Here is a 15491-nt window from a genome sequence, read left to right as displayed (position 1 = left end):
GTTTACATATATTTTCTATTTTCACATTCTTTTTGCGATTCACACATCAATCATTTCTCTCACAATTTAATTGTTTATTCTTCTAATCATAATAACTGATCCAGCGACCATCCGTCGCTCAAATCAATTAACAAGAATACAATAACAATAATAATAATGTTTTGACCCTTGACCCCGCTTATGATCACAGCCTAAAGGGTCATAACATTACAGATAGTCCGCACCAGCTTCCCAACCTGGTATTTTACCTTGCAGTACAAAGAGGGCCTCGCCTTACCAAATGGGCACCCATTTGGTACTGGCCAGGCTTGATGTTGCTTAACCAGTGATCTGGCGAGAACTGGTGTGTCAATGGGATTGTGTCGTATATCTTTTTTTTTGTTTATGCATGAAAATTAGCAAGTGCAATTAATCATATTTTTATGTGAAGGAGCAGTGTGTGTGTGTGTGTGTGTGTGTGTCTGTGTGTGTGTCTGTGTGTGTGTCTGTGTGTCTGTGTGTGTGTATGTGTGTCTGTATGTGTTTGTGTGTGTGTGTGTGTCTGTGTGTGTGTGTCTGTGTGTGTGTGTGTGTGTGTCTGTGTGTGTGTCTGTGTGTGTCTGTCTGTCTGTGTGTGTGTGTGTGTGTGTGTCTGAGTGTGTGTGTGTGTGTCTGTGTCTGTGTGTGTGTGTGTGTGTGTGTGCAGGTTTAAACAATGTTGAAACAAAAAGAGATTAAAAAACAAAAATGTTAAATTATTGTTTTGAGACCGAAACTTACCTACATCATAGACTCTTCCAGTACTATATTGGGATGTTAGATAACACTCTCAGGAAGCAGTATTGTAAAACTGTAGAATCAGCAGGAGTACTAGTAGTATACAGCACGTATGACCACTCATATTGGACACCACTAGATAGTAAGCTCCACTTACCCTTTATCCTATCCTTGTAACCTTTTTGGTTAATATATCTTTCTTACACCTAATCCGTGTTCCGTGTTTTTCTTCCGTGGTCCCAACCTTGGGTCCACATCAATTATTTTACATGAAAAGCTGAACCTCCACATAAAAATTGAAAAAATCGATTATAAATACGTTTTTTAATTCTGAAAATGTGGTACTTAATCGATAGTAATCCAACGATCTTCTTAAAAACAAAACAAAAACAATTTTAGAGGTGTCCTATACATTTATTTTTTTGATCCTTTCTTTTTGTTTTCTTCCTTTCGTTTTGGTGCTTCCGTGGGTTCATTTAATTGCGACTGGAACGCTTGCATCACATTTTGGATTTCCTCATGGAGAACTTTCACAATTAAATTCCGAAGACAGTCTTTTGCAGGATTCTCTTCTGTTTCAATGTAAAAAAAGGAAAACATAAAATTTTAAGAGACCACATCCAAGCATACAGAGTAAAATGAAAAGGTTGTTTAGTTCTTCCCATTGCAAGAACTTAGACACCAGGGATAGAAAGCGGGATTGAGATGTCAGCACCCCTGAGGTGGGGCACACTGACCTGCAAAAGTGCCTGGGCAGTCCCATCAGGCGATTACCAATAAACTAACCCTTCTCAAAAAGAGGGGACAAAGGTTTGGAAGGTAGACCTCCTAGAACTGCACAGAACTACTCCCTTGCAAAATCAACAGGGACAGTATCATTACAGGAATGGTTTAATCTCTATTGATTTTGGGGGTCGAATATTAAGATCGCTAACCAAGTTATAAAATTATGAAGAAATTAGTTTTAAAAAAATCAAACAAAATGAGCAACAAGTATATATATATATATATATATATATATATATACAAAGGAACAAACTCAAACAAAATGAGCAACAAGTATATATATATATATATATATATATATATATTAAGTCATGTGATTTATAATTTAAAATTTAAAAATCTAAAAAAATTTTAAAATTTAAAAATCAAATTTTAATTAAATTAAAAATCAGTTTCATAAGAAGGAACAGCAACAAAATCAATTATCTGTACGATCGTTTCGGAAATCCGTGCTTTTTATTGTGGTATACATGAAGTTATGTAGAACAATTATATATAGTTTTTTGGTAAGCAAGGTCTCCTCATCAGCAAATTTAGGAGGGTTTTTATTGAATTTAAAAGACACCATACAAAAGAGACCCTAAAAATTTTAAAATATGAAGATATAAAAAGTACAACCAAACTATTAAATTCAAGACAGGAGCTTCTGACATGTAGTCATAAACGTTGGTTTAAATTTAATAAATATAAACCACCTTAAATCATTAAAAATTACTTATTAGTAAAAATAGATTACAATTATTATTATATATATATTTTTTTTAATAAATTAAGTTAGACCAATTACCTCCCTTAGACCCGTAAAACAAATAATAAATAAAGTCAAGAACACATGACAATTATCTCCCCTTAAAAACTTGTAATAGAAATATTCTCTCTCTATATATAAACTGTAGCGTCTTTAAATCAAAAATACGCTAACGGAAACAATTTATTGTACGAGCGTCGCCCTTTTAAAATTCATCATTTAATAAAATAAAAAGCTATAGCAAACATCTAAATGACTACTTTAAACACAGTTCCTGATTTCAAAAAAAGAAAAATTAAAAGGTAACTATCTCTATATATTTTTAAATCAAATTTATTATGTAAATTCAAAACTATATTTTTCTCTACTTATTTCTATCTCTAACCCATATTAATTTTCTTATAAATTTTAAATCCAAACCTTTTATTTCAATTTTTTCAGATTCATCTGCCTTACTTTTAATGCTAGGTTTATTTATGGTGTCTTTTAAATTCAATAAAAACCCTCCTAAATTTGCTGATGAGGAGACCTTGCTTACCAAAAAACTATATATAATTGTTCTACATAACTTCATGTATACCACAATAAAAAGCACGGATTTCCGAAACAATCGTACAGATAATTGATTTTGTTGCTGTTCCTTCTTATGAAACTGATTTTTAATTTAATTAAAATTTGATTTTTAAATTTAAAAAAATTTTAAATTTTAAATTATAAATCACATTACTTAATATTGAATTAGCTCTAGGACATTTAACTATCGAGCTTATTATATATCTAAATTACAACGAGCACTTTCTATTTCCTGTATTTTAATTAAACTAGTAATTTCACTGTTACATTAAAATACACTCAGCTCTTTAGACTATTGTTCTAATCTCCTTTAAATTATATATATATATATATATATATATATATATATATATATATATATATATATATATATATATATATATATATATGATAAAATAATGGAAATAGTATTCCGAGAAAATAGAGAAATAAAAAGGAACAAACCAAGTTATGTGTTCATCAACGTTTCGTCTTTATTTCGAGACTTCTTCTGGATGAATGAAAAGAAGTCTCGAAATAAAGACGAAACGTTGATGAACACATAACTTGGTTTGTTCCTTTATAAGAATTTTCTGTTTACAAATCGAATAATAAACTTAAAGCAAGTATAAATATTGATATTTATATGACAATCCTAACCAGATGAAAAAGCTCAATATTCGAGATAGAGGATTAATATTAGCAATTCAGCATACATCCCACAAATTAGAATTTATAACAATTTATTATTCGACATGGAATACAAAAATTTTTTTAAATTCCTGATTTCATGGATTTTCAAAAAACGGCTCTCATCCTCAGAGGAAATGAACAAAATGATATTCATAGTCAGGCTATAAATTTTTCTAGTTATCACATGAATTGAAAACTATATATTAATGCAAGAAGTCATATTTGTATGAAAGTTAGTGATAATGTAAAAGGGTTAAAAGGATATTCCAGAAGAAAAATAGAAAAATGTGGTCCAAAGAAAAAAATAATTGGAATCAGGAAATTAAAAAAAATATTTTTATATTCCTTGTCAAATGATAAATTCCTTGTCAAATGATAAATTCCTTGTCAAATGATAAATTCCTTGTCAAATGATAAATTCCTTGTCAAATGATAAATTCTTATAAATTCTAATTTCCAAAGTTTCAACTGAATATGTAAGTTTCTACTGAATATGTATATATATATATATATATATATATATATATATATAATTTATATAATCAGAAAAACAACACCTTTTATTTATTAGTACACAATTTTTGTTTTTATTATTTTTTAAGACATGTTATTATATATTTTTTTTCCTCCTTAGTCTGACAGCTGTTTCGAAGGGTAAAAAGACAAACGGTTGTTTTAATTATAGCATACCGAATCTTCATTCTTTACCGTTCTCTTCAGAGACAATTAAAATCAAATTAATTACAGTCAAGATTTGTTTTTAAAAACTCACATGGGGATGGAATTTTTTTATCGAGGTTGCCATCTTTAAAAAATTTTTTCATGGGATTTTTATATATCTATATTTTCTTTTTGTTAGCCTTATTTTCGTATTTTTTTGGTTTTTTAATTTCTTTCCAATTTATGTATCTAATATCCATTATGTTAATTCTGCATTCTTATTTTGTTTCTTCTTTTATTACGTTTGATTTATTATTTACGAAATTATTTAATTAATTTTTTTTAACTTCTTCTTAAGCTAGTAATTTTTTCTTATTTTTAATTACGTTTGATTTATTATTTACGAAATTATTTAATTAATTTTTTAACTTCTTCTTAAGCTAGTAATTTTTCCTTTTTTTTTTTTTTTTTTTTTTTCGTATCTCTTGGGTGTTTACGTTTCATTTTATTTTTCTGGCCGTCTATACATATTTTTTCCTGTTATTGTTTTTTTTCTCATATAATATTTTATTATTAGGCTAAAATGGTTATCATTATGTACATATTTATTATTTCTTATTCTTATATTATGTTTTTTGTTAATTATTTTCGTTGTTTCCAATTTATAATTTTTAGTGTCAAGTTTACGGTCTTTTCTGATTTTGCGATTAAAGGGAATTAACTCTATCAATTCTTTGTTTCTTATTTATTCAGTCATTAACTTACGTCTTTTAGAATTTGTGCATTTACCTTATAATTTAGTAGTCAAAGGGAAATAACTTATTTATTTTTTGTTATTAATCTTTGTCATTTTTGCTAATTTTAATTTTTTTATTAATCATATTATTATTTATTGATCATGTGTATTTATGTTGTGTTCAGGTTTGTTATTTATAAGTTTATTTGCTATTCTAATATTTTTTATTCATTTATCTTAAAACTCGGTTTTTTTGGTGAAAAGAAAATATTTTTGTTCAGTTTTTTGTCTATCTATTTGTTTACTTATTATCTATATCTTGATATTAGGAACTTATTTTTATGCAGACATATTTGTATGTTGTCTGTACGGTGATTTAACAATGAGCTTTTATCAGATGTTAGTATTTTGTAGGATTCTAGTAAACATAAGGAACATTTGCCTGATTTTGATGGATGATAACTTTTTGCCCTACCTATCACGGACCATTTCAAAGTGTACTCTATGTTTTTGCTTTTTAACTCACGTATCCATTCCCCAAGTGCAGTGTCATTATTATTTTTCTTTCTATTTGTTTCCCTCCCACTATGGTTATAATAAAATATTATATGAGAAAAAAAACAATAACAGGAAAAAATATGTATAGACGGCCAGAAAAATAAAATGAAACGTAAACACCCAAGAGATACGAAAAAAAAAAAAAAAAAAAAAAAAAAAAAAAAGGAAAAATTACTAGCTTAAGAAGAAGTTAAAAAATTAATTAAATAATTTCGTAAATAATAAATCAAACGTAATTAAAAATAAGAAAAAATTACTAGCTTAAGAAGAAGTTAAAAAAAATTAATTAAATAATTTCGTAAATAATAAATCAAACGTAATAAAAGAAGAAACAAAATAAGAATGCAGAATTAACATAATGGATATTAGATACATAAATTGGAAAGAAATTAAAAAACCAAAAAAATACGAAAATAAGGCTAACAAAAAGAAAATATAGATATATAAAAATCCCATGAAAAAATTTTTTAAAGATGGCAACCTCGATAAAAAAATTCCATCCCCATGTGAGTTTTTAAAAACAAATCTTGACTGTAATTAATTTGATTTTAATTGTCTCTGAAGAGAACGGTAAAGAATGAAGATTCGGTATGCTATAATTAAAACAACCGTTTGTCTTTTTACCCTTCGAAACAGCTGTCAGACTAAGGAGGAAAAAAAATATATAATAACATGTCTTAAAAAATAATAAAAACAAAAATTGTGTACTAATAAATAAAAGGTGTTGTTTTTCTGATTATATAAATTATATTGCTCTGAATTCTCATCGAGCTAAACCGAAGTTAATATTGGTACAATTATCAATAAAATACCATTTAAAAGGTATTAAAATTGATTGTTAAAAAAATACATATATATATATATATATATATATATATTGATAGAAAGAGGGAGGATAAAAGGTCAATAATTGTGAAATTATAAATCAGCTTCAAAAGGAGAAACAAAACATAATTAATTGAAACTTTGCTCTTTTAGCCCTCTCGTCTATTACTCTCTCTCTCTCTCTCTCTCTCTCTCTATATATATATATATATATATATATATATATATATATATATATATATATATATATATATATATATATATATACTGAGTGTCGAATAGTAATAATAGACGGGAAGGTTGTAATTTTAATAATACTGCATGGCCGAGCAATAGGAAAAACAAAAACAATACTACGCCAGTGTAAAGTAAAAATACACTGGAAATATGGTCATGTAAAGTTAGTGCATTTATTAAAATAATTGTGCTTTAAAACCTATAAACTATTTGCACTGATGATTCTGGATTATGTAGGTGGCGTGTAGCATATAGTGCTAGGCCGTAAAGAAAAAAAAAAACCTTCCAAATTATGAATGTACTAGCATGGGTGCCTGGCGTTGCCCGGGTGTTTGGAGGTGTATGTTGAGCAAAAAAAAAAAAAAAAAAAAAAGTGGGAGTAGGAGGACAGGCTCGAACCCATACCGCAAAGAAGGAAAAGAACGAGAAAAAAAATGTGACGTCTTTGCTGTTACGATCACCACCAAACTGGAAGTGACGTAGGTTTTAATTAAGGCTAGACAAGGAGAGGATGACTTTTGAAAATATCGGCGAAAAAAGCCCCCCCCCCCGTAGAAAAGTGCTCAGTTGAAGGTGAAGATATTAATGTTTTTAGCCAATTTTTTGATATTTGTTGTCTGAAAGGTCGAACTTCAAAACGATACTGATCTTGTAAAAATACGTCACCTCTGTCGAACGTTTTAGGCAGACATGCAAACATACATATATACATACATACATTTATATATTGTAACTCAAATTTTCGACCCAAACTGATTAAAAAGCTTGCCTTATCTCCGAATACCATTTTTGTAAAATTTCAAATGTTTAGACCAGAAATTGTCTGAATAATTTGGTAGAAGCCGAAGCGGTCAATTTTTTTATCTTTGACCCCTGTTATGACCCCATAACATTTGTTTTGGGCACAAATCAAGTTATTAAGTTAGATCCATGTCCAAGAAACCTATATCTAAAATTTCAAGTATTTAGACCCAAAATTGGCAGGTCAAATCGTTGAACTTTGACCCCTTAACAGCCAAATTTCTGGCTGAAAACCGATTACAAAGATTTTCCCAAATCTCAATACCCTGTATATCAAATTTTGAGTCTGTAGACTGAAAATTGACAGAGTTGTACACAGACAGACAGACAGACAGACAGACAGACACACACACACACTTTCACTTTTATAGATATATAGATTGGATTGCCTATGAGGAGGAGTATCTCTAGGTCAATGTGAGTTTTTGTTATTTGGTTTTTATGTATATTCTTAGCACTGATGAGTGACCTACTGATAAAATAATAATAAAAAATATGTTTGCATATATTCGAAAACCAGCAGGGAGTATGTACAATAGCGGATCAATATCTTGGATCTGGTAGGATTACGTATCTCCATCGAAAACAAAATGATAAAAAAATTAAGAAAGAAAAAGAGATTTATACTGCTTTACTAACTCAACGTCTGAGAGGTAAAAAAGAACTTCAAATCTATAATATAAATCTCACCTGTCTGTTTAAATGTATGTATGTATGTATGTATGTATGTATGTATCGCAAAAACTTTCGACACAGGTGACGGATTTTCATGAGATCAATATTGTTTTGAAGCACGACCCTTTGGGCGACAAATATCAAAAGATTGTCTAAAAACATAAATTCCTTCACCCTTAACGGGACACTTTTCTACAGGGAGGGGGTCAATTTTTTCGCCAATATTTTCGAAAGTCATCCCCTCTTTTTGATTGTCTAGCCTTAATTTAAACCTACGTCACTTCTGGTTTGGCAATGGGTGCAGCAGCTAATGCATCACATTTTTTTTCACTTTCTTTTCCTCATTCGCAGTACGGGTTCAAGCCTGCCTGCCTGCCTGCCTGCCTATTACAATTTTTTTCTTTTTTTTTTTTTGCTCAACACACACCAACAAACATATGATTTGATATAAAGATCAAGCATTGACCCACGGGAAGGGGGAGGCATTGATTTTTGAGGAATTATACTGAAGTAAAATGAAAAAAGGAAATATATATATATATATTAGTGATGGGACGATTCTAATATTTTTCCTGATTCTGATACAATTACCGATTCTGTACTAAATTCCAGATTCCGATACAATTATAGATTCCGATTCTTTATAAATCTCTAAATATTTAACTATAAAATTGTTATTTTTCTCCGATTATCATAAAAACACGTGTTAAATGTGCATATATTTTCTGAACCATAAAAATACACTAATGAGGGGGGGGGATTTATAGCTTTTTACTTTATTAGTAATTTAAAATTAATAAAAATTTATTATTTTATTATTACTACCAGCAATGAAAGATTTTGTTGTAAACAAACTCAAATAATAAAAAAAGATAATTAAAGGAGTCGTTTTTGGTATCAGATAATAGGCACAAAATTTTCCAATTCTGATACCTCAAAAGTTCCGATTTTTTCTGATTCCTGATTTTGACTAACACACACACACACACACACACACACACATATATATATATATATATATATATATATATATATATATATATATATGAATACATATCGTACATTATGGAAAACATGATCATCTAAGGTTAGTGTATTTACTAAAATAATTTAACTGTAAAAACTTATAAACCATTTGTACTGATGATTCTGGATTATGTATGTGGTGAGATGATAGGTTATAAAAAACAATAAAAAATTCCAAATTGTGAATGTATCGGACTGCCTGTACGGAGGAGTATCTCTAGGTTAATAAGTTTTAAGTATATTTTTAGCGCTGATGAGTAACCTACTAATCCAAGAATAATAAAAAGACATATATGCAGAAAGCAATACACGAAAATATCATCAAAGGCCGAAAAAATTGTATGCTTGTATAGTAAATAAAATAAACCCTTTTTTCAGATAAGCAGGAAAATGAGTAAACGTTCCCAGTCAAGCGGTTTATTATAAAAAAGTATTTATAGCTCTACTATTGCACTATCGAGCTATCTAAATGAACTTTGTGTTATTAATATCTATATTTGAATACAATATTTTAATATTTTTATTTCAATAGTATAATATATACATATATATATTAAAGTAAAATTGTCGGTGTGTGTGTCTGTGTGTGTACATTTCCCTACCAAACTACTCTGTCAATTTTCAGTCTACAGAATCGAGATTTGTCATAGGGGGTATTGAGATTTTAATTAGTTTTTGGCCAGAAATTTGTCTGTCAAGGGATCAAAGTTCAACAATTTGACCTTTGAAAACTCTACTAAACTCCTCCGCCAATTTTGGGTCTAAACACTTGAAATGTCACTTGGACATTGATCAAACTTTTTAATTTGATTTGAGCCCCAAACAATAAATGTTAAGGGGCCAAAATTGAGGTCAAAGTTTGACCTCTGCGATCTCTACCAAATTACTCAGCTAATTTTTGGTCTAAACATTTGAAATTTTATATAAAGTGTATTCAGACATAGGGCAAGATGTTTAATCAGTTTTGGGGCGAAAATTTGGCTGTCAAGGGGTCAAAGTTCAAAATAGTTGATCTTCGGAGTCTCTAGCAAACTATTCAGTCAATTTTGGGTCTAAACATTTGAAATTTTACACAAAGGGTATTCAGACATGCAGAAAGCTTTTTAAATAGTTTTCGAGCGAAAATTTGGCTGTCAAGAGGTCAAAGTTAAACGAGTTAACCTTTGCAGACTCTACCAAACTCCTCCACCGATTTTGGGTCTAAACATTTGAAATTTTAGATGTAGGTTACCTGAACATGAGTCAAACTTTTTAATATGCACATAAAGTTATGAACGAGCAAAGCCGGCCTGAACTGCTAGCGTATATATATATATATATATATATATATATATATATATATATATATATATATATATATATATATATATAAAAGGGGGGGCAATTTTACTGATTTCGATGGCAATAAAAATGCAATCACAGGCAACGTCAGGTCTCCCTTCTTGTCTATATACATGTGTGTGTGTGTGTGTGTGTGTGTGTGTGTGTGTGTGTGTGTGTGTGTGTGTGTGTGTGTGTGTGTGTGACGGACTTTTTTATGAATATTCTTAAACAATATTTCAGCCATTTTTCATTATGATTTTTTTCATGTCACTAGGAGATTCCTCAGATCAGGTTCAGGCACGTAGTGTGGCAACTGAAGAAAGTCGTTTTCGTGTTGTTTAGGGGTGAGGGTGTGAGCTAAGAAAGGAATAGAAATGGGGAGAAGTTCCCCAACCATAGAAGGGTGATTTGACTTAATGATTTTGATTCTTAGTATTTAAAAGAATTTTTTCGTTCTATGCCGTATGACGAAAATTGTAAACTTTAGTAAATAGCATTGGGAAGAGGGGTTATATATGTTCTTTATACGTAGGCATTTCGAAGCCTAATGCTTCTCATCAGAAGAGGAGACGGGAGCTAGGTTAATGGTACCATTAGTTTTAATGGTATCACAATGCCTTCTTTAAAGGAAGTTGGTTCAACCCGCTTAGAATGAATACTACTTGCTAGCTAGTTGATTCCAACAATCTACTTACTTTTTCTTTGTTTTTTTTTATTAGCATACAAGTCGAGGGGCAGCATTCACATTTATAGGCATCCATTCAGGTAGAATGCACACACATTCATCCATTCAGGTAGAATGCACACACATTCATCCATTCAGGTAGAATGCACACACATTCATCCATTCAGGTAGAATGCACACACATTCATCCATTCAGGTAGAATGCACACGCAAAGGTTTATTTGAATCCAAATTTGTCGGAAGATGCCCTTCCTTGCCCAAAGCTTTTTTGTGATCCACCTTTGTTGTAAACCAAAATCAACAGCCAACACTCGACCAAATTAGTTTTTATTGCAGTTGACACCTACTAAGTCTAAACTTTACATCAGGAATCTGCTTGCATTTCATGAAGACAAGCAACATCAAGCCTGGTCACTATCAAATAAGTATTCTTAATCTACGCAAGGACCCGTGGCATAGTGGATAAAATACTTTGTAAAATTCAGTTGTAAAAGTTACACTCTTCTGGAGGTTGAAGGTTCAATTTTATTTGGGAATAACAAGCGCTGTATGTAGGATGACGTCGATACCTGCCTGCAAAAACTGCAAAAACTTCAAAAACTGCAAGAATTGCAAAAACTGCAAAAACCTAACACTGTCATTTTGCCTGAGCAGGATATACATGAGACTGGGGACTGCTTGTGAATTTAATATTCCCTTGAAAATTCCTCCTTTGGAAGAATCTTTCTCAACCCATCAAATCTAAACTTTACATTAGGAATTTGTATGCATTTCATAAAGATATACGTAGCTCACATACCCCCCCCCCCTTCCCCCTTTGCATAGACTGTCTTTTGTTCTGGGAAAGCCACATTTCAAATGTAACAAACCTAATAGATATTTTACTTACCTTCTTCAACTGGTTCCTGTTCTTCCTGTGGAGCCACATCGATAATTTGCTCTTGGACTTTTTCTTCTCCCAAAATAGTTTCAGGAGTTGGTTCCGCCTCTATATGATAGAAGATCAACGGATCAACAATGAAAAAATCATAAATTCTTTACAAATGGACAACTTGCATTTAAAGACTATAACATTTACGCATAATATTATGGTAAATTACATGGACTTGTGCATGAGTGTTTTCCCAGTGAAATTGAAGAATCCAGTAAACTTCTACTTTCACCTCTGAACCACATATAAGTATTCTTTACTTATGTAAGGACTCGTTGTATAGTGGATAAAGTACTTGGTAAAACTGTTGTAAAAGTTACACTCTTCTGGAGGTTGAAGGTTCAATCCTCAGTGGGCACCACACTCAAAAAAATACAATTGCAATTTACTTAGGGCTTCTACCCAGTCATGGCTGACAGAATGAGAGCATGCTATCCCTCATGGATTAAATATAGGGTTCTGTTTGAAATTCCATGCAGATATCTGAGTTTGGCAGCTAGATTCCTGAGTTCAACAAAAAGATTCCTCGAGTTCGACAAGATACACCTGAAGAAGGTCGAAGGTTACATCTTAAAACTTCTGTCTCTCTATTTCTCTCAATCCGTATCACTATCTATTCTTCTTTTCCCTCTCCCCATTATCTTACATCCCTCTTCCTACCCCTCTTTCACGGTGCCTCTTTCTTATAGATAACTTTGGAAATGGCTGAAAATACAACACCAATGACAAAACCTAGTCCAGTTGTCAATTGGACTAGATTTTGTCATAGGTATCGTATTTTCAGCCATTTCCAAAGAATGAATACATCCAGTGCAATATAAACTTTCTGGTTCTTTGGTTAGTAGTTTTGGACTTTTAATTGAACATACAAACAGCACACACACAGACAGCTGACCTTTATATTATAGACTAGCAAGGCTACCCGGTGTTGCTCGGAGCCATGAAACACTAAATAGAAAATGTTGAATAATGCTAAGTTTCTCACCCCTCTCCCCAGCCCCTAGAGAGGAGAATTTAAAGAGAATATAAAGAGAATTTTTTTATATGAAGAGTGAAAAAATAAACTTATGAGGCTTTCAGAGCGCTACTGAAAATGCTAAATAAAATTAAGGATGTCTCCAAAACACTGCTAAAACTAAGTTTCTCTCGCCCACCAGAAATGACAATAGTTAAGAAGCGATACTTTAAATCCGGGATTATTTGAAGAAAAAAAAAAAAAATAGAAAATGCTGACTCATTTCCTAGTCTGTATTAATACATGGTAAGATTAAAAATAACGTTTAATTCTTGATAATATTAAATGATACAAATAACCATTTAGAGCTCCACAGAATTCATGTTTTTTTTTGTTTTTTCTAAATTTTAAATATGATTTTTCCGGTGCTATACTAATTAAAAAAAAAATACCAACTTTGTAAGTGTTTGTTGTGTATTTTTAAAGTCTAAGCTGAATATACAGACGTACAAACACACAGACAACTGCCCTTTATATAATAGACTAGCAGGGATACCCGGCGTTGCCCGGGTCCTCAAATAATAAATAGAAGAAATGAAGTTCCGTTTGGACACGGCTGCTATACTAAGGATATTGAGTACTTTTTTTTTTTTTTTTTTTTTTTTTTAATTACATTTTCACCCCAAACAAGGCACATTGCCACTTTGGTGTAGGGGGCTACTATCAGGGGAAACATCTACTGGGGTACTATGTAGGGATTAGGGCAGCGAGATGTTGGTTCACGTTGCACTTGAACTTATGCATGTCAGTACAGTTGGGGAAGCAGTTACCTGGAATGGAATTCCAAAGTCTAGCAGTTCTGGGGAAGAAACTACTGGAGTAGAAAGATCTTTTACATCTAGGGATCTCTACAGTGTGGGGGTGGGATTTTGCAGCTTGTCGGGTCTGTCGAGGGAGTTCACGTCGTGGGGGCACAAGTGCTTGCAGTTCATCAGAGCATTCACCATTATAATACTTGTAAAACAGGCAGAGGGATGCAACGTTTCAACGATGGGACAGAGGCTGAAGCTTAGATGCCAGTTTAGGGCCTATCAGATTTGCGACTCTCTTTTGAACCCTGTCAAGGAGCGAGAGACTAGCAGCCGATGCACCAGCCCAGATATGACAGCAATACTCCATACATGGGCGAATAGTGGCCTTATAGAGGTACAGGATACTTTCGGGTGTTAGAAGTTTTCTAGCACGGTAGAGAGAGCCCACCTTCCTCGCAGCGGCCCTGGCAATGCTCTCAATGTAATTATTCCAACTCATGTTTCCTGTGAACGTTAGGCCAAGGAGCTTGAGAGAAGTACTCTCAGATAAAGAGTCGTTGGCCATTGCTATAAGTGGTAGAGAAGGTTTCTTGTAATTATTGAATGAAACCAGTTTTGTCTTGGCGGCATTGAACGTGACCATCTATTTTTGTCCCCATTCCACTACTGATTGGAGATCATCCTCTAGTGCTTCTGCCATTACTTTAGATATATGTTCATTTGTTTTCCTGTCGTGCCTGCTATAGAGTGTGGTGTCATCAGCATATATACCCATCTCAGAGGCAATTTTGTCGGGGAGGTCATTTATGAATATCAGGAACAGCAGAGGTCCAAGGATAGATCCCTGGGGCACTCCCGCATTTATATCATATTGTTTAGATGTACGACCGTCGAGGACAACCTGGATTTTTCTCTTATCTAAGAAGGATTTAATTATGTTAAGTATTCTACCAGTGATACCATATGATCTAATCTTCCTGAGGAGACCCTCATGCCATACCCTGTCAAAAGCCTTAGATATATCTAGAGCTACCGCTCTGCCCTCTCCCGCTTTGTCCAGTGAATGGTATATGCGTTCAGAGATTACAGTGAGGATGTCTGCCGTGGAACGGGCTTGTCTAAATCCATATTATTGGTCGGTCAGAAGTTTAACATCTGTAAGGTGCTGGACTAGAGCATGGTTAATTAAGGTCTCAAATATTTTGGCAAAAAGTGGGAGGAGGCTAATAGGGCGATAATTTAATGGGTCAGTTCTTTCGCCAGAATTCTTGAATACTGGTACCACAGAAGCAGTTTTCCAACAGCCTGGAAAGCAAGATTCATTAAGGCATTTGTTGTAGAGTTTGGAGAGAACTGGAGCTACTTCGGCTGAGCACTTTTTTAATAGCACAGCTGGGATGAGGTCGGGTCCACATGCTTTTGAAGTGTCAAGGTTTTTATGATAGCATGCACCTGAGCAGGGGTGATTTCATTACTATATGTCAATTCCATCGTGGGCGGCGCCGATACCCCCACCCCTATCTGAATATATGGAGGGGGGGGCACTTGGTAACTGTGCTTTAATGCAACAATTTCAAAAACAATGGATATTGTAAAAATTTAATTTAACTTAAAAATCCCACTTTAAAAATGGATTAAAATCGCCCTAAAAAAGAAGTACCTGATCACCTCCCCATCAAATTCTTCAGCATTTCTACCCTCGCAATCAGATCATAGGAGGGGGGGAGGCAAA

At 32.4% G+C, this 15491-nt stretch overlaps 1 protein-coding gene across 2 annotated transcripts in view; it reads right to left on the bottom strand.

Annotated features, from left to right (window-relative positions):
- Positions 1-1123: 1123 nt before the first annotated feature.
- The window catches only part of LOC145261238 (cilia- and flagella-associated protein 119-like), a 57107-nt gene continuing 42739 nt past the window's right edge, over positions 1124-15491 (bottom strand). For both annotated transcript variants that reach the window (XM_080119612.1, XM_080119613.1), the window contains 2 exons: positions 11951-12049; positions 1124-1328 (listed from right to left, as the gene is read on the bottom strand). In XM_080119612.1, coding sequence (XP_079975738.1) covers positions 1171-1328; positions 11951-12049 — 257 coding nt within the window. In that variant the 3' untranslated portion in view covers positions 1124-1170. The remainder of the gene's footprint in view (positions 1329-11950; positions 12050-15491) is intronic.

The sequence above is a fragment of the Euprymna scolopes genome, chromosome 37 (assembly GCF_053919585.1).
Source record: "Euprymna scolopes isolate OS-2025 chromosome 37, ASM5391958v1, whole genome shotgun sequence".
In the NCBI taxonomy this organism is placed as follows: domain Eukaryota; kingdom Metazoa; phylum Mollusca; class Cephalopoda; order Sepiida; family Sepiolidae; genus Euprymna; species Euprymna scolopes.
This window is presented reverse-complemented; position numbering and strand designations above follow the sequence as displayed.